Below are 20678 nucleotides of genomic sequence, written 5' to 3'. Positions count from 1 at the left end.
GGATGGGTAAGTAAGTCTGCTGATGACACAAAGGTTAGAGGTGCTGTGGATAGTGTGGAGGGCTGTCAGAGGTTACAGCGGGACGTTGATATTATGCAAAACCGGGCTGAGAAGTGGCAGATGGAGTTCAACCCAGATAAGTGTGAAGTGGTTCATTTTGGTAGGTCAAATATGATAGCAGAATATAGTATTAATGGTAAGACTCTTGGCAGCATGGAGGATCAGAGGGTTCTTAGGGTCTGAGTCCATAGAACACTCAAAGCTGCTGCGCAGGTTGACTCTGTGGTTAAGAAGGCGTATGGTAAATTGGCCTTCATCAATTATGGAACTGAATTTAGGAGCCGAGAGGTAATGTTGCAGCTATGTAGGACCCTGGTCAGACCCCACTTGGAGTACTGTGCTCAGTTCTGGTCACCTCACTACCGGAAGGATGTGGAAGCCATAGAAAGGGTGCAGAGGAGATTTACAAGGATGTTGCCAGGAATTGGGAGCATGCCTTATGAGAATAGGTTGAGTGAATTCAGCCTTTTCTCCTTGGAGCAACAGAGGATGACAGGTGACCTGATGGAGGTGTATACGATGATTTGAGGCATTGATCGTGTGGATAGTCAGAGGCTTTTTCCCAGGGCTGAAATGGTTGCCACAAGAGGACACAGGTTTAAGGTGCTGGGGAGTAGGTACAGAGGAGAAGTCAGGGGTAAGTTTTTTACTCAAGAGATTGGTGAGTGCATGGAATAGGCTGCCAGCAACTGTGGTACAGGCGGATACGATAGGGTCTTTCAAGAGACTTTTAGATAGGTACATGGAGCTTAGTAAGATAAAGGGCTATAGGTAAGCCTAGTAATTTCTAAGGTAGGGACACATTCGGCACAACTTTGTGGGCCGAAAGGCCTGTATTGTGCTGTAGGTTTTCTATTCTATACAAAATCCTGCTTATGCTGGAAATACACAAATTGCTGGAGCCTGTAAGTCACGCAACAGCTATGGAAATGAAAAAACAGTCAACGTTTTGGGCCAAGACCCTTCATCAGAGGCCCTAATGAAGGTTCTTGCCCCAAAATGTTGACTAGATAGATAGATAGATACTTTATTCATCCCCATGGGGAAATTCAACATTTTTTCCAATGTCCCATACACTTATTGTAGCAAAACTAATTACATACAATACTTAACTCAGTAAAAATATGATATGCATCTAAAATCACCCTCTCAAAAAGCATTAATAATAGCTTTTAAAAAGTTCTTAAGTAGTTTACTTAAATACATTGAGTCCCAAACCCGGCACTTTAACATATCTTACTCCTGGCGGTTGAATTGTAAAGCCGAATGGCACTGGGGAGTATTGATCTCTTCATCCTGTCTGAGGAGCATTGCATCGATAGCAACCTGTCGCTGAAACTGCTTCTCTGTCTCTGGATGGTGCTATGTAGAGGATGTTCAGGGTTTTCCATAATTGACCGTAGCCTACTCAGCGCCCTTCGCTCTGCTACCGATGTTATACTCTCCAGTACTTTGCCCACGACAGAGCCCGCCTTCCTTACCAGCTTATTAAGACGTGAGGCGTCCCTCTTCTTAATGCTGCCTCCCCAACACGCCACCACAAAGAAGAGGGCGCTCTCCACAACTGACCTATAGAACATCTTCAGCATCTCACTACAGACATTGAATGACGCCAACCTTCTAAGGAAGTACAGTCGACTCTGTGCCTTCCTGCACAAGGCATCTGTGTTGGTAGTCCAGTCTAGCTTCTCGTCTAACTGTACTCCCAGATACTTGTAGGTCTTAACCTGCTCCACACATTCTCCATTAATGATCACTGGCTCCATATGAGGCCTAGATCTCCTAAAGTCCACCACCATCTCCTTGGTCTTGGTGATATTGAGACGCAGGTAGTTTGAGTTGCACCATATCACAAAGTCCTGTATCAGTTTCCTATACTCTTCCTCCTGTCCATTCCTGACACACCCCACTATGGCCGTGTCGTCAGCGAACTTCTGCACATGGCAGGACTCCGAGTTATATTGGAAGTCTGATGTGTACAGGGTGAACAGGACCGGAGAGAGCACGGTCCCCTGCGGCGCTCCTGTGCTGCTGACCACCGTGTCAGACCTACAGTCTCCCAACCGCACATACTGAGGTCTATCTGTCAAGTAGTCCACTATCCAATCCACCATGTGAGAGTCTACTCCCATCTCTGTTAGCTTGTGCCTTAAGATCTTGGGCTGGATGGTGTTAAAGGCACTAGAGACTATTTTATCTTCTCCATAAATGCTACGCAATCTACTGAGCTGGCCGAGAATTTTGTGTGCGTTGTGATTAGTTACATTTATTTCAAGATTCTGGACCCTGTCTGTTTGTTTCCTCACCCCATTTCTCATCATCAGGGACCCCATCAATCAGGACATGCTCTCGTCTCTCTGCTGCCTTCAGGAAGGAGGTACAGCAGCCTCAAGACTCACACCACGAGGTTCAGGAACAATTATTACTCCTCAACCATCAGGCTCTTGAACCAGAGAGGATAACTTCACTCACTCCATCACTGAACTGTTCCTACAAACTATGGACTCACTTTCAAGGACTCTTCATTTCATGTTCTGATATTTATTGCTTATTCTTTAGTATTATTATATTATCTCTTTTTTCTTCGTTTTGAATTTGCACCAGTTTGTTGTCTTTTGCACACTGTTGTCTGCTCGGTTGGTAAGGTATTTCATAGATTCTATTACAGCTATTGAGGCTTATTGAGTATGCCTACAAGAAAATGAATCTCAGGGTTGTATATGGTGACATGTATGTACTTTGAAAACAGATTTACTTTGAACTTTAAAAACACATGTTCCTCTCTACCTGCCCATTGAGCAAATCCAACTCTACCTCATCACCTCTTCTCTTGATGACTTTCCAATGTCACAACAATCAACCACATTCCATTTTAGATGGGTAGAAATTATGTTCAGTTATCAAAAAAAGGCTGTTAAGCTTTGCCCACACACACTAACTTATTCCTGGCCATTTTCTGATGCACATATTATGTTTGCATTCCATTTAACCACAAGTTTCATAAACTATTTTATTATCTCCACTCACAGAAACACAGAAAACCTACAGCACAATACAGGCTCTTCAGCCCTCAAAGTTGTGCCGAACATGCCCCTACCTTAGAAATTACTAGGCTTACCTATAGCCCTCTATTTTATTAAACTCTGCACCTATCCAAAAGCCTCTTAAAAGACCCCACTGTATCCGCATCCACCACGGTTGCCGGCAGCCCATTCCACGCACTCACCACTCTGAGTAAAAAACTTAACCCTGACATCTCCTCTGTACCTACTCCCCAGCACCTTAAACCTGTGTCCTCTGGTAGCAACCATTTCAGCCCTGGGAAAAAGCCTCAGACTATCCACACGATCAATGCCTCAAATCATCTTATACACTTATATCCGGTCACCTCTCATCCTCCGTCGCTCCAAGGAGAAAAGGCCAAGTTCACTCAACCTATTCTCACAAGGCATGCTCTCCAATCCAGGCAACATCCTTGTAAATCTCCTCTGCACCCTTTCTATGACTTCCACATCCTTCCTGTAGTGAGGCTACCAGAACTGAGCACAGTACTCCAAGTGGGGTCTGACCAGGAGGGGACAGGAGGCTGGACCCAATTGCAGGACGCAGGCACTGAAGTACTAGGGGCAGGACGGGAACAATTCAATGATAGATGTGGTGACCGTGGTGTGCGTGAGGGACATGACGTTCAAGGTGATTCTGGGGTTCCGGGAGAGTCTCAGAATTCAGGCAAGGCAGGATCCCGGAGTTCAGGCAAGGCAGGATCCCGGAGTTCAGGCAAGGCAGGATCCCGGAGTTCAGGCAAGGCAGGATCCCGGAGTTCAGGCAAGGCAGGATCCCGGAGTTCAGGCAAGGCAGGATCCCGGAGTTCAGGCAAGGCAGGATCCCGGAGTTCAGGCAAGGCAGGATCCCGGAGTTCAAGCAAGGCAGGATCCCGGATTTCAGGCAAGGCAGGATCCCGGAGTTCAGGCAAGGCAGGATCCCAGAGTTCAGGCAAGGCAGGATCTCGGAGTTCAGGCAGGGTCTAGCAGTTCACTGGGCGGGCTGCATAACTCCTGGGCAGGGCCCTGACCTCCCAGGCAGGAACACGGGGGCCTGGGCAGTTCACGGGACACCTGGGTAGGTAGCGAGGCACAACCCGTCGGCAGCGAGGGATGGAAAGGGGCAGAGTCCCCCAACGGGCAACTGTAGTCCGGCCAAGCTTGCTCGACAGAGGCAAGGGATAGGAAGGGAACTAGGTCCAGGGTGACTGCCAGACTTACTTGAAGAACTCGTCTTTAACGAGGGGAACTCCAAGTCAGGGCAACCGGAGGAACAGGATAGGCAGGACAACCCCCAATCCCCAGAGCCTCCTATACACACTGCCAGCCGATGGGCATCAGGTGCGTCTCCTTGAGCCCCAACAAGCCACGATGATCCACAGGTGTGACTAATTGGGCTCAAGTGCAAAAGGAGGGACGGCTACAAGACCCGGAGTCCGTGGACTGGATCAAGACCCGGAATGCAGGCTCCAGACCGGACCATAACACCAGGGTCCTACCTGGCTTCAACATTACCTCTCGGCTCCTAAACTCAATCCCACGATTGATGAAAGCCAATACACCATACGCCTTCTTAACCAGAGTCAACCTGCGCATCTGCTTTGAGCATCCTATGGACTCAGACCCTAAGATCCCGCTGATCCTCCACACTGCCAAGAGTCTTACCATTAATACTATATTCTGCCATCATATTTGACCTACCAAAATGAACCACTTGACACTTACCTGGGTTGAACTTCATCTGCCACTTCTCAGCCCGGTTTTGCATCCTATCAATGTCCCGCTGTAACCTCTGACAGCCCTCCACACTATCCACAGCACCTCCAACCTTTGTGTCATCAGCAGACTTACTAACCCATCCCTCCATTTCCTCATCCAGGTCATTTATAAAAATCATGAAGAGTAAAGGTCCCAGAACAGATCCCTGAGGCACTCCACTGGTGACCGACCTCCATGCAGAATATGACCCATCTACAACAACTCTTTGCCTTCTGTGGGCAAGCCAGTTCAGGATTCACAAAGCAATGTCCCCTTGGATCCCATGCCTCCTTACTTTCTCAATAAGCCTTGCATGGGGTACCCTATCAAATGCCTTGCTAAAATCCCTATACATCTCTCACTGCATTAACAAATGTTGCAGAGAAACCCTTATCCACATCTCCAATACCTCCAGGTAACCTCCCATTCTGCATTCTCTGTGAATCAGAGCTGACACAAAATTCTGCTGTTGATATTCTAACTTATCTTTATACTTGGCGTGCAAGAACCTCTCAACTTGTAAACCATTCATGTCAGGTCTTTGTCAGGTATTAACCAGCTAAAGGTATCCTTACTGTAATTTGCACAAAACACGTGTTCAGCTTTATAGACGAGTCATTCCAGTCAGCATCGGTGATACTCACACGTGAACAGATGATGATTGTTCTTACGCAGTTTCATGGCACGTTCAAACAACTTCCGAGCACTTTTTCGAGATTCAGGGTAGAGTCTTTGTCGCATTGTTTTAACTCCTTGCTTGGAATCAGGATTTAGAAAAATTACAATTGGGTACCACTGTGCATAATTCAACCGATCCACTGCATTTGGAGTAATGTCTAGCACGGCATGCTTATCCTAAAATGGCAGAAAGGCAGTTGTAAATATGCAATCAACTTTACACAATGCTTTAACAGTACTGACAGAAAGAATCTTACTCTATCAATAACTTGCTTGATTGTGTGCAGTCGAATAATCCCAGAACTGCGTTGATCAGTGCCAGCATCTCTCGGCTCACTCTCTAAGATAGAAGAAAACATTTAAGTAGGTAGCCATTTAAAACAAAGATTGAATTTTGTCTCAATTGCCAAGGAGTTCCAGTGATGCACACTCCCAATTCAGAATAAATTCGGAGAAAAAATAGACTGTCCAATAATTAATTCACTATTTCTTTGCTCTCTGAGTATTGTTTGGTCAATGAAATGAGCATCATCAAAAAATAACTAAGTTATTGAGTCAATCAAGACGTACAAAAAAGCTGGACGAACTCAGCAGGTCGGGCAGCATCCGTTGAAAGGAGCAGTCAATGTTTTGGGTCGAGACCTTTTGTCAGGACTAAAGAAGGAGGGGGCAGGGGCCCTATAAAGAAGGTGGGGGGAGGGTGGAAAACCAATCAGAGGAAAGATCAAGGGGTGGGAGAGGGGAAGCAGGGAGGGGATAGGCAGGAGAGGTGAAGAAGGAATCTAAGGGGAAAGCACTATGGGTAGTAGAAGAAGGCAGAGTCATGAGAGGTGATAGGCAGCTAGAAGAGGAGACAGAGTGAAGGTGGGATGGGGGAAGGGAGAGGGAGGGAATTACCGGAAGTTGGAGAATTCGATGTTCATACCAAGGGGCTGGAGACTACCCAGACGGTAGATGAGATGTTGTTCCTCCAACCGAAATTTGGCCTCATCATGGCAGTAGAGGAGGCCATCTATGGACATATCCGAATGGGAATGTGAAGGAGAGTTGAAGTGAGTGGCAACCGGGAGATCCTGTCTGTTGTAGGTGCTTGACATCGAATTCTCCAACTTCCAGTAATTCCCTCCCTCTCCCTTCCCCCATCCCACCTTCACTCTGTCTCCTCTTCTAGCTGCCTATCACCTCTCATGACTCTACCTTCTTCTACTACCCATAGTGCTTTCCCCTTAGATTCCTTCTTCACCTCTCCTGCCTATCCCCTCCCTGCTTCCCCTCCCCCACCCCTTAATCTTTCCTCTGATTGGTTTTCCACCCTCCCCTCACCTTCTTTATAGGGCCCCTGCCCCCTCCTCCTTTAGTCCTGACGAAGGGTCTCGACCCAAAACGTTGACTGCTCCTTTCAACGGATGCTGCCCAACCTGCTGAGTTCATCCAGCTTTTTTGTACGTCTTACTTTGACCACAGCATCTGCAGTGCACTTTGTGTTTAGTTATTGAATAAGTTCAAAATTTATCAGTGCAAGGACAAGTTCTGCAGGGGGACTGGTTGGCCATGGCTCCTCCATTACCCACATCCACCCACCCCAGCCAGGTCACAGCTCCCCCAGATTGCAACCCTACCTGAGCCACCTCACACGAACCAATCACAACCCACTTCTGGTTGTTCACAGCTGTCTCCATCATGCCTACCCCTGTACTTACCAGCCAGAGCTCATTAAATCCTCTATACAGTGGTGCTAGAAAGTTTGGGAAACCTATAAAGCTTTCTCTGTTTCTGCATAAATATGACCTACAATGTGATCAGATCTTCATGGAAATTCTAAAATTAGATAAAGGAAACCCAATTTAAAAAATAACACAAAACATTATACTTATTCATTTATTTATTTAGAAAAGTGATCCAATATTATATGTATTTGTTGGAAAAAGTATTTGAACATCTGGGGTAATGCCTTCTAGAAAAGTTGTTTGGAGTTAAGTGTTCCAATCAATGAGATGAGATTGGAGGTGCGAGTTGCAGAGGTGCCCTGCCCAATAAAAAAGACACAAAGTCAGGTTACTAACAAAGCCTGTTCTTCAAGAAATCTGTTTATGTGCACTATGCCTTGATCAAAACAACTTTCAGAGGATCTTAGAAGAAGAGTTGCAAAGATGCATGAAGCTGGAAAAGGCTACAAAAGTATTTCTGAAAGACCTGAGTGTTCATCAGTCCACAGTAAGAGAAACTGTCTACAAGGGGAGAAAATTTAGTACTTTTGCTACTCTCCCTAGGAGTGGGCATCCTGTAAAGTTGACAGTTGAACATTCACAACGCGCAATGCTGAAGGAGATGAAAAAGAACCCAAAGGTAACAAGCAGCAAAAGATCTGCAGAAATCTCTAGAATTTGCTAACGTCTCCGTTCATGTGTCCACTGTAAGAAAAATACCGGACAAGAATGGTGTTCATGGAAGTACACTGCTCTCAAAAAAAACCATTGCTGCACATCTCAAGTTTGCGAAGGACTACTTGGATGTTGTACAACACTTCTGGAACAATGCACTGAGGACAGATGAGACAAAAGTTGAACTTTTTGGCAGAAATGCACATTCGGAGGAAGGAAAAAGGGGACACACACCAACACCAAATGCACATTCGGAGGAAGGAAAAAGGGGACACACACCAACACCAAAACCTTATCCTAACTGTGAAGCATGGTTTGGAGCTGCTTTGCTGCCTTGTGGCCTGGACAGCTTACATTCGTTGAGGGAAATGAATTCTGAAATTGTATCAAGACATTTTACAGGAGAATGTCAGGCTAGCAGTCTGTCACCTGAAGCTTAATAGAAGTTGGATAATGCAACAAGACTATGATCTGAAAGACAAGAACAATTCAAAATAGAATGGTTTAAAAAAGAAGAAAATTCGTGTTTTGGAATGGCCAAGTCAAAGTCCTGACCTTAATCCTATAGAAATGCTGTGTAAGGACCTGAAGCCAGAAGTTCATGCAAGGAAGATCACCCACATCCCAGAGTTGAAGCAATGTTGTAAGGAGAAATGGTCTAATGTGCTGGACTGATCAAACGTTACCGGAAATGTTTGGTTGAAGTTATTGCTGTACAAGGGTATCACACCAGTTACCAAAAGCACAGGTTCACATACTTTTTCCAACAAATACATCTAATCCTAACCTCAATGTAGCTTTCCCATCCATCCATCCTCTTCCTAGGCGCTACTCTACACAAATGATTCCCAAAACAACCCTATTTCAAACTCTCGGTACAAATTGAAAGCTGATTTTGGTATAAAAAATGCACATAAGGAACACGAAGATAAAACACCAAGAATTTCCTGGCTAAGATTCAAAGTGTTCCAAGGGTCTTTGGCTTGAAACATTAACTCTCTCTCTTTCCATAGATACTACCTGACCTGTTGAGTGCTTCCAGCATGTTCTCGTTTTATAAGCATGTCTGAGCTCAGAGCAACGCACACAAAATGCTGGAGGAACTCAGCAGGCCAGGCAGCATTTTGTGTGTGTTGCTCAGATTTCCAGCATCTGCAGATTTTCTCATTTATGATTTAGGAGCTCAGTCCACTTGAACATGAATGTGCAGAATATTGTGTTGTCCAGTTTCACCTAAACGGAGGGCAGTAACTGTCCTGATTTTAAATGTAAATTTAATTGAATTGAATTGACTTTATTTCTTACATCCTTCACATACATCAGGAGTAAAAATCTTTCAGATCATGAAGGATTTTTTTCCAGAAGGATTTCCCAGTAGCTTGGTGATGGGAGGCAGAAGGTACAATAGTGGTAGAGGAGATTTTTCTGGCAAGACATCTGTGATAAGTTGTGTATCACAGGGATCCGTACAAGGACCTTTATTGTTTGTTGAATGTGGAAGGAACAACTAATAAATTGGAGATGAAGGGGTTAACCTATGAGGAGAGATTGAGTCGCCTGGGACTATACTCTCTGGAATTCAAAAGAATGAGAGGGATCTTACAGAAACATAAAAAATTTTGAAAGGAATAGATAAGATAGAAGTAGGAAAGTTGTTTCTATTGGTAGGTGAGACTAGAACTAAGGGACATTGCCTCAAGATTCAGGAGAGAAGATCTAAAACAAAGAAGAGGAGAAACTGATTTTCCCAGAGACAGACAGACATACTTTATTGATCCCGAGGGAAATTGGGTTTCGTTACAGTCGCACCAACCAAGAATAGTGTAGAAATATAGCAATATAACCATAAATAATTAAATAATAAGTAATTTATTCCAAGTGGAAATAAGTCCAGGACCAGCCTATTGGCTCAGGGTGTCTGACACTCCGAGGGAGGAGTTGTAAAGTTTGATGACCACAGGCAGGAATGAGTGTTGCATCTTGGTGGAATGAGTCTCTGGCTGAACGTACTCCTGTGCCTAACCAGTACATTATGGAGTGGATGGGAGACATTGTCCAAGATGGCATGCAACTTGGACAGCATCCTCTTTTTAGACACCACTGTCAGAGAGTCCAGTTCCACCCCCACAACATCACTGGCCTTACGAATGAGTCTGTTGATTCTGTTGGTGCCTGCTACCCTCAGCCTGCTGCCCCAACACACAACAGCAAACATGATAGCACTGGCCACCACAGACTCGTAGAACATCCTCAGCATAGTCCGGCAGATGTTAAAGGACCTCAGTCTCCTCAGGAAATAGAGACGGCTCTGACTCTTCTTGTAGACAGCCTCAGTGTTCTTTGACCAGTCCAGTTTATTGTCAATTCGTATCCCCAGGTATTTGTAATCCACCACCATGTCGTCCACACTGACTCCTTGGATGGAAACAGGGGTCACCGGTGCCTTAGCCCTCCTCAGGCCCACAACCAGCTCCTTAGTCTTTTTAACATTAAGCTGCAGATGATTCTGCTCACAGAGTGGTGAATCTGTATAATTCTCTGCCCAGGGAAGCAGCTGAGGCTTCTTCACTAAATATATTTAAGATACAGTTAGATAGATGTTTACATAGTAGGGGAATTAAGGGTTATGGGTGAAAGGCAGGTAGATGGAGCTGAGTTTACAGACAGATCAGCCATGATCTTATTGAATGGCGGGGCAGGCTCGATGGGCCGCATGGCCTGCTCCTGTTCCTATTTCTTATGTTCTTAAATGTATGTAATGCATGAATGCTGGTAGTATGAACAGACAGGAAGTTTTTCCAAGGCTATCAGTCATGATCAAATAGCAGAACAGATTCAATGGGCAAATGGCCAAATTGTACTTCTATGTCTTACGGGTAGAGCAGGATATAGATCAAATGGAAAATTGGATGGAGTAATGGCAGGTAGAATTTAAGCTTGACAAGTGCAAGATGTATTTTGAGAAGTAAAAAAAGTAAATTGTAGGGCACTAAGGAAAGTTGATGAACAGAGAGATCTAGGGGTCAAAATGGCAACACAAGTGGACAGGATGGAGACAGCAGTATATGGTAAGCTTGTCTTCACATGATACAAGCTAGAATAATACACTGCAACTTTACAAAACAATGGTTAAGTCCCACTTGGAGTTTGTGTGCAGTTCTGGTCGCCATACTAAAGGAAAGATGTGGCTGCAACGGAGAGAGTACTGAGAAGATTCATTATGAGATTGCCTGGATTAGAGGACTGTAGTTACGGAGAGAAATTGGATAGGCTGGGCTGTTTCCTTCAGAACAAGAGGAGGAGGAGTGAGGCAGAGATTTTGTTGATGGAATGCTTTTTCCTCATTAAAGTGTTATCAAAAGCAAGCGGATGCAAGTTTAAGATGACAAGACAGAGGTATAAAAGAAATGTGAAAGTCAAGTTATTTTTAAAAAACAAAGTGGAATTTGCTGTGGAATCAGATATAATCACTAGGTTTAGGAGATACATACCAGAAAGACACTTCAATAGGCACAGAAAGAGACGGAATCGTTCAGATAAAGGGGATTACTATTGATGGACAGAAAGGTTGCCACAGACATGGCCTGTGCTGTACAAGTGACTCTGCTGCTGACACAGGCAGAGAACTGAATGCAAATCATGCCATGACATCAGTTATGCTCTGCTGTGATGACGACAGCAATTGTACCTTCTGTGACATCTTCCCACATGCATCATGACCCAGAAACACTGCCGAAGAAAATAAACTCTTACTTGCAATTTCATACAAATCTGGCTCCTCTCTAGCAAGCTTCTCTCGAGCAATATCAGCAAGGGGTCCGAAAATTACCACTGGCCTCAGGAACCCAGCTTTAAAAAAGACAATGCAAGCAGTTAATAACAGTATACTATCAAGACAAATGTTTAAAAAATCTACACTTTACTTCAAAAAACTTTTCGGATCAGTTTTGGCAAGTTAGGACCAAAGACCAAATCCTGTGCACTAAGTATGAGGAGATATAGGACTAATCGATATGTAACTTAACAGATAAGACATCTTCAGAAAGATCAGGCCAATTGATCAAAATTAAACCAAAGGTATGTAGATAAAAGATCATTCAGTACTTATTTTGGCCCAATTCCAGACTAGGGAGGCCTTTGGATCTATTGATTTAATCAACTGCAGAGTGGGGAGGCCTTTGGCTTTAATCAATTCCAGAATAGGGAGGAATTTGGGAATATTCATTTAATCAATTCCAGACTAGGGAGGAATTTGGGAATATTCACTTAATCAATTCGAGGCTCAGGAGGCCTTTGGGTCTATTCATTTAATCAATTCCAAACTAGGGAGGAATTTGGGAATATTCAGTTAATCAATTCCAAACAGGGAGGAATACAGGTAGTTCCCGAGTTACAAACGTCTGACTTACGGACAACTCGTACTTACGAACCGAGGAAAGAGAATGCCATCCGCCATTTTAAGTCGGACCGTGACGCCGTCCACCATTTTAAGTCATTGCCGTTGACACTGTGTTGAGTGTTTAACTTTGTATTTGGCTTAAAATTTTCTTAGTAAGATTCACCCTGACCCCGCCCCCCCCCATTCCGGTCGGCTGGTGGCGCAGTGAGATCAGTGCCGGGCTGGAGAATGGAGGTTCCCGAGTTCGATTTAGTGACAGACCACTCCCATGTCGGGTTGATGTCGATCCAGTGACTCCCGTACTATCCGTGCTGGGTTGATGTCGAGCTCGCAACTCGAGCTCATAAAAAAAACACTGCCACCTCCAGTTTAAATTCCCAAGCGGAATATTGCGGAGGATCAAATACCCAAACCCAGCACAGCCCCCAATTATCCCAGTTAACCTGTCTCAGTGCAGTGGAGTTTAGGACTCGGGGAATTCAGTGCTGTGATCCTTAGGACCCAGCAGACCTCGGGAGCTGGCGCAGCTCGGGACCCACCACCCGCAGTGTTTCTGTTCCATCGACGGGAAGTGATCTCGATTGAAAATAAAGTGGAAATAATAAAGCGTTTGGAAAGAGGTGAAACGCCATCTGTCATTGGAAAAGCGTTAGGCTACAGTCGGTCAACGATCGGAACAATTTTAAAGGATAACGGATAAAGTGAGAATAACAGAGCATGTGAAAGGCACTGCCCCGATGAAAGCTACAATTATTACTAAGCAACGTAGTGATTTAATTATTGGAATACATAAGTGTTTTATATGCATAGAAAGGTAAAATATATACTATATACTAAGACAAACGTTTGACTAACTGACGCTAAATAATACCGGATGTACTTGTACATTTGTACTTACGTACAAATCTGACTTAAAGACGGACTCAGGTACAGAACTCGTACGTAACCCGGGGACTGCCTGTACAGTTATATTCATTTAATCAATTCCAGACTAGGAAGGAATTCAGGTATATTCATTTAATCAATTCCAGGCTCAGGATGCCTTTAAGCATATTCATTTCAACAATTCCAGTCTAGGGATGCCTTTGGGTATATTCATTTCAATAATTCAGTCAGTAGTGTTTATATAACATGTGTGATTACAGCTCTGAACCTTTGATCTATCTCTGATTCAATGCACACAGGCTGGGTGATGGTGGGTCCTAGTGGCAGCATCCTGGCCCTGTCACTATCGAAATTTAAATTAGCTCCTCCTCCCAAAGCTGAGCATAATGTATTGATTTTTTTGCTTTTAATTCCCGCCCAGAAAACTAAGCACAATGATAATTAAAACCAAAACTTCAACTCTTGATGTAGTCAAGAAGCTTACTGCAAGTAAAGATGAAAGGCAACCAATTTTCCAAAATGAAGTTAACAAAGATGTGTCTGCACAGATTACACCATTCACACCCTTGCTGGACACTTACAGCTATGCCACAGTGCAAATACCTCCAAAAAATTTGTACTCCACCATGTTTTAGAGGAATTCTTACTCCACTCCCAAGAGCAAAACTTAGATATTATTTCTACTTATTACAGATTGACCTGATCCAGTTACACAGATATCTTGATGTCAAAATGTTACCACTGAGAGCAAGTGAGGGACAGGGAAGGGGGAGTACCCATTTTTATTCTTACCTTCACGAAGCACGACCCTTTCATAAGCTGGAAACTTGGTGTGGACTGGCTGAGCAGAAAGGTCCTCCCTGCTTTTTCTCAGATTTCTCTTTGAGCTGCGGAGGCCACGGAAACGCCAGAAATCAGCCCGATCACCACCAGCAGTTTTAGGAAGTGTGTACTGCACACTGGACAACTGTTCAGCTCTGATTGAAACAACAAAGAGAATTCAATCACAACCAGCAAACAAGAGACTAAGCTGTGCTGCACTTTTTTTTTCCTTCAGGTATCCTTTATTTATTTTATTTGGTGATACAGCACAGTAACAGGCTCTTCTGGCCAAATGAGCTGCACTACCAATTATAACTGTGTGACCAATTAACCTACTAACCCGTATGTCTTTAGAATGTGGAAGGAAACCAGAGCACCTGAGAGAAATCCACGTGGTCATGTGCAAACTCCTCACAGATAGTAGAAGCAATTTTCTATTATTCTGCAAAGGTTTCATGAGAATCAAATGCAAAGTGTGGTGCTGGAATGTCTTCCCTCAAAAGCTTAGTTTGAGCAGAGGTTCCCATTTAAATATTTTACCAGAAGTGTTCAAACCATTGAGGTTTCAGCAACAATTTCCCAAATCCTACAGAACACATTACACAATTTTAAAGGAGTGACAGTTCTCATCATGTACCTGTTTTTGTTTGGAATGATGCCTCTCTCCACCTCCTTATGATTTTTGCCGATTCGAATGGCAAGCCAGGAGCCCAGCTTTCCATTATAGAGTGTATCCACCACCCGGAACACTTCACCTCGGTTAAAGCTCAAGCCATAAGGAGACTCCTTTTCATAGTCAAAATGAGTCCGGATATAGAAAGAATCGCCCACATCAGATTCCACAATACGTCGATAGACTAGAACGGGAATTATTTTCAAATGAATATGATGGAAAGTGCCATATTACAAGGCAGGGAGTAGACCACTATCGGTAGTAATAGGAACTATAGTTCATTCAGGTACTTCATGCCTCCAACATGTTGATCAAAATTATAGTTTCTAATTATCATCAGCAGGAATAAAAATAGAAAATGCTGAAGATAATCTATGGAGACAGGAACAGAAAAAGTCTGATTAATAGCATTCTATCAAAAATGCGTAATGACTGTTTTTCTCTCTCCACAGATTGATAAATTTTCTGAGTACTTCCAGCATTTTCCATTTTTATTTCATATTTTCACCATCCATTATTCTTTTATTCCTAAATATCTGCATGACCCTTTCAACAACTGGCTACATCTCTACATAATGAACCATTTTAGTATTTCAGATTGTAGCTAGAGTCAAGTAACTCACCATCTTTCTTCTGCTGTGCCAGGATAGTGACCTCCTCACCTTTTGGAAGGTCAAGTAGAAATAGGACTGCTTCCTCGCGAATGATATTTGCAAAGTCCACGTTATTTACCTGTGGGGAAAGATGTTAGTTACACAATAAGATTAGCCGCAACTCCCAACAGATTTTGGCATTCCATTTTGCAAAGCTTGGATGTATCAGCTCCCTTCAACAGAATTTCAGAATTCCATCTAGAATTAGATTTTCTGTTGCTATTCCGAGTAACAGATTCAATTTATTTAAGTTTGATTGTCATACAATCATACATGAATTCCTATGAATACAGCAAACGGAAAAGTGTTACTCCAGGGCCAAAGTTCAAAACATAATACCAACAGTCATACACAGCACAAGGCACATATAGCACATACAAGATAACAAGCACATGCAAGATATCAGTAAAATACAGCCAAGCAACAAAGTCCAGACCCCAAGTCATGAATGCCGCAGAAATCTGCAGTCGACCGCAACACAGCACATCATCTGCCAAGCAAACACTGGGGGTAGTACTGACTCCAGCCATGACACTTCACTACCCCCCACCACCCTGGAGTACACCGGCTCCAATGCCTCTCTCCTGGCAGCTGTAAACAGGCAACACTGCGGCACGAGGCCCTGAGACCATGAATGCCACAGAAATTTGCAGTCAACCACAATAAAGCCTGGCTTCTGCTGACAAACACTGAAGGGACAGCACGGACTCCAGCTTGGACATTGTACCACACCACCCCTTGGTGGAGTGCACCGGCTTTGATGCCTCTCTCTAGACAGCTGTAAACAGGTGTCACCACAGCTTGGGGCCCAGTCCTTGCTACGACTGAGGCCTTGCAGCCTGCCAATAAATCAGTGAACTGGATTTGCAGCATTCCACATTAACAATGTCCAAAAGGGTCTTGTGAACACAAGATATGAAACTAAGGCCATCACTCATTATTAGACTGCACGCCTCCTTCGCACACTGACTCCTCTGAATCCTCTCTGATGTAATCAACAGCATGATCTGTACCAAGTCCAGCTCCTTCAGTTTCTCTGCCAACGAGCAACTTGCAGATGCCGTAGACTTGCAGTACTTTTAAGTTGTTAATATCTAGCAGGATCTTTATGAACTTAAAAAAATGTTTAAAAAGTAGCACCCTTTGTTGACCCCATAGAAGCCGCTGCGATCGAACGTGCCGCCATCTTACTTGAATTGAAAATAATGCATTTCTGATTAAGAATTGCAAGTTTAAACTACAATTTTTACCATTCTCCCTTACTTCACTGAACAATTTTGCTGTTGGCTTTTGACAAGATATGTCACAAAATACTCAAGGTATTCAAAATTTATGCTCAGGAATTACTGTGTTCTTCAAGTGGTGGAATTAGTTTAAGTTGGTTCTTAATTAAACAGTCAATCAAACAAATTTGTTGACAATATTTTGCCTCACCCTGAGGATCTGATCTCCTTCCTCGAGACCTTCTTTGGCTGCAGGACTATCTTCCAGCACTCCAGCAACAAATATTCCCACATCATTCCCACCAGCCAGCCGGAGTCCAACACTTTCACCCTTCTTAAATTTAACAAGCTTCATACTCGGCCTGAAAAAGATGACAAAGTGAGACAGACCATACTCACTCTCCGCCCATAAAACATGCACATTTGTTTACAGAAAAAGCAATGACCTGTGTGGTCTTTCACCAGTGAATTAGTTAACTATCAATTTCCTCACATAACTAGATGTTCTTCTCCAAGTTCACCTGGAGAAGGCAATATTCAAAATCCTGTCATTGTATATGCAAGGTATCCTCACCCAATGAATTCAGGTCAATCTCAAACAATGGTCCAATGTTTTTGAGCTTATTGTCATCTGACTATACATATATACAAAAATGGAAACAACCTTCAGTCCTGCCAAAGGGTTTCGGTCCAAAACGTCGACTGTACTCTTTTCCATAGATACTGCCTACCCTGCTGAGTTCCTCCAGCATTTTGTGTATGTCAATCAAAACATTGTTCCTCAAGACCACAGTGCACTACACAACATTTATCACACTGCAAATAAACCAAAATCTTATACAAAATTAATATAATTCAAAATGCATGTAGTAAAGTTGCAGCAGAGGTAAACAGTAAACAGCTCACTGTGCTAGTGACAAGACCTGCCCAAATAACAGGCAAAGAAATCAAATATATGCTTGAATTTCAGTTACAAGCTCAGAGCTTCTCTTCCAAAAGTTCTTTCTACATTCACATTCCATTTTCTGTGAATTTTCTAAGGCACAGATAAAGACGATACACCTTTTTGCTCTGTATTAGTGTTAATGCCTCACACAAACGGCTGTAGACCGCTATTTCCATCTCTCTCATATCAGAGAAGCCTTCCATTTAAAAAAAACTAATTCAGCTTACTATAACAATGCATCCAGCAGACAATGGACACAATTAACTCCTGTATGGAAATTGGTCTCAGTCCCTCCTTGCAAAATTGGTTTTCATTGAGATAAGCACAAACCCCAAATTTTCACTTCAAATGTTTACCCAGTTAACAACACTGTACTAAATACTTGTTTTTGAAATTTGAAAGCCCCACAGAACATGATCTAAAGCTCCATCCTATACACACAAACAGGATTCATATCGCAGCCAATGGAGTAGCATGCTGCAAATCAATGCACAGGACAGAAAACTTACACCAAGCCTGCACAAACTGACAAAGGGCAATGTGCCTTAGCTGAATTACCTCAACATTCCATCATCATGCGTCGAGTTTGGAATTGGTGCAGATGGACTGACGGGTAAATCCACATCAGGCTGGCCAGGTTGAGCATACACTGGCTTTGGCTCTGCAGACACAGGTCAAGTTAATGCCATATGGAAAACTATTTTTCAGTATAAATAAGTCTCTCACTCTGTGCTTTAATAGGCTATTCAACATTAAAGGTGAGCGACTAAAAAAGTTGTGCAAATTTAGAAACATGCAGTATATCTCTCAATATAACCCTAATGCCACTTTATAACAGCATTTGACTTAGTGACAGATACCAGAATTAACAGGTTAGATCAGAGATAAACAGTCCAGGCCCTTTGGTTCACTCATTTGCAATCAGTTATACCTACTGAACTCTAATGGAATCTATCCCAACCGAACACTTAAAAAATTATCACCTCCTTCCAAAGCAATCATCAATATGAGCAGACCTGGCAATGGAGGAGCTTGTTTCTCCATTCTCTCTTCAACTGGAGTGACCGGCTCTTCAACAGCTTGAACTGCAAAAGTCTCCTCTGTGCTTTTCACTGGTGTTGAAACTGCTCCTGGTTTGGGTCCTCTGCTCATATCATCTTCATGGGGCTTTTGACTAAGAAAATAAATACAAAATTTGCCACTTTGCTTCATTCAACAGCAAAAACCTGCACTGTTTAATCACAAACCACATGCTTTCAGCAGGTTAGTGGACTACAGTCATGGTGTGCACTCTGTGAATTAATACAAACTGAACTTCCAAGGCTCATAACATTAACAGTTGACCTACTCTCAGTAAAGGCATAATGATTAAATCAGGCACACATAGAAGTATCTCACAGTGCAACACTTCAAGTATAACCACTGCTCTAATTAATAGCAATGTGACAGGTGACCTATGTTCAGCAGGATCAGACAAAGTAGTGCTGAGGAAATTCACCAAATGCTGCTTAGATTACTTCAGTTCTGGTGGGGGGGGGGGGGGAATTGATAGGCTAGGCTCATTTACCCTGGGGTGAAGGAGGCTGAGGGGTGCTCGGAATTATATGAGAGACTATGAGAGGCACGAATAGTCAATCACTTCACCACGGTAGGGTATCAAATACGAAGTTCCAAAGGAAATCTAAGGGAGTGATTGATATGTTGAACTTGCTGCCAGAGGTGTGTGAATAAGATACATTAAAGGCGTCCAATTGTGGCATTTAGACAGATACTGCAATAGGCAAAGCAGAAAAAGATACAGACAGAATGTGGCTAATGGACCAAAAAGTCACCAAGAAGCAATGGCCAGAAGAATTCCCCAACCAATACTTTGTAGTATCTGCAGGTCTTTGACTTCCAACTAATGTTTCTGCATCTACCACCACCCCTGGCAACACATTCCATATACCCCTGTTCTTTGTGTGGACATCCAAAGAACATTAAAATATGTTAGCCACTTCCATCCTGGACAAAAAGACTCTGGCTGTCCACTCTGTTGAAGTCTCTTCCAAGGTTTAAAAAAATTTCCTGCACTGTCATTTCCCAAGATGCAAGATCAATTTTGCTTTGTCAATGCAGTGTGCCAGGAAATTAGTTGCCAAAAATACTTAGTGCTTTGAATCAGTTGCTTTTGAAAAGTGATTTTGTAGTGTAGCAAATCCAACAAGAACTACTCACCAAACTAACAAACTTTCATTGAGAAAGCCCTTTTCTCGAGCAGTCGCAGTGACCTGTCCTACCATAAGGTGGGGCTGCTTACTCAGAAAACAATGTCCACAGGTCGAATTAAGAGGAACTTTACACAGATATCCAATTTAGAAAAAGTAAATTGGATTTTAATTTCTAAAATCAAACTGCTACTTTAATTTTCATTTTAAAGAAATTGTTTCCGTAAATGGAATAGGCATCGGGAGTTTTGTAACAATGGCCTAGAGAATCAAAGAGTTTTAGATTCTGATCACCAGGCAGGAAGGTGGGTGCAGCAAACTGTGTGTAATCAGAGGAGAGGAAGCAGGCGTTATTAGCAGATACTCCACCATATGAAAACGGAGCTTATAATGGTGCATTTTCAGCTGCTAGGTCCAATTAATTTTGATAGGAAATTGCAAAAAGTAATACTTAAAGTCATCCACACTCAAACAAGTTAATTCAGACATCTCTGCAGCCTTAAAACTATAATAAAACTTTGGACAGGCTGTATCAATCATAAACAAAGGTTGGTCAAATGGAATAGCAATAGGAGCAAAATGTCAGTTGCAACAGGAGAGAGACATACTTGTTGAAAATTTACACAAATAACAAATACTCAGGAAAAACTCAATATTCCCCTTACAAGCAGCAGCTCAATCACATTTCTCTGCAGGCTTACATGGTTTGACACCATGATATACATTGGGTTATACACTCACATTAGCCTGGTTATTGTTAGATGCTGAGCATATCCATGTCCTACTTCTGAACTCTTAAATATTAGGCCCAGTAATTAGGCACCAGTAGGTGCACACTTCCACAAGACATTTCTATCTTGGACGCAAGAGAATGCTGCTGCTGGAATCTGGAGCTAAAAACAGCTGGAGAAACAGCATCTGAGATTTCAAATTAAGACCACGCCCTGATACA

General features: G+C 43.0%; 1 protein-coding gene across 8 annotated transcripts in view; it reads right to left on the bottom strand.

Moving 5' to 3' along the window:
• tjp1a (tight junction protein 1a) overlaps positions 1–20678 on the bottom strand; it is a 230430-nt gene that overhangs the window by 59736 nt on the left and 150016 nt on the right. For all 8 annotated transcript variants that reach the window (XM_073024725.1, XM_073024724.1, XM_073024726.1 and 5 more), the window contains exons 9-17: positions 18536–18693; positions 18078–18180; positions 16785–16935; positions 15321–15429; positions 14662–14881; positions 13995–14179; positions 11672–11767; positions 5795–5877; positions 5504–5714 (exon numbers count right to left, since the gene is read on the bottom strand). In XM_073024725.1, the coding sequence (XP_072880826.1) occupies positions 5504–5714; positions 5795–5877; positions 11672–11767; positions 13995–14179; positions 14662–14881; positions 15321–15429; positions 16785–16935; positions 18078–18180; positions 18536–18693 (1316 nt within the window). The remainder of the gene's footprint in view (positions 1–5503; positions 5715–5794; positions 5878–11671; positions 11768–13994; positions 14180–14661; positions 14882–15320; positions 15430–16784; positions 16936–18077; positions 18181–18535; positions 18694–20678) is intronic.

Source organism: Hemitrygon akajei, chromosome 21 (assembly GCF_048418815.1).
Source record: "Hemitrygon akajei chromosome 21, sHemAka1.3, whole genome shotgun sequence".
Lineage (NCBI taxonomy): Eukaryota > Metazoa > Chordata > Chondrichthyes > Myliobatiformes > Dasyatidae > Hemitrygon > Hemitrygon akajei.
This window is presented reverse-complemented; position numbering and strand designations above follow the sequence as displayed.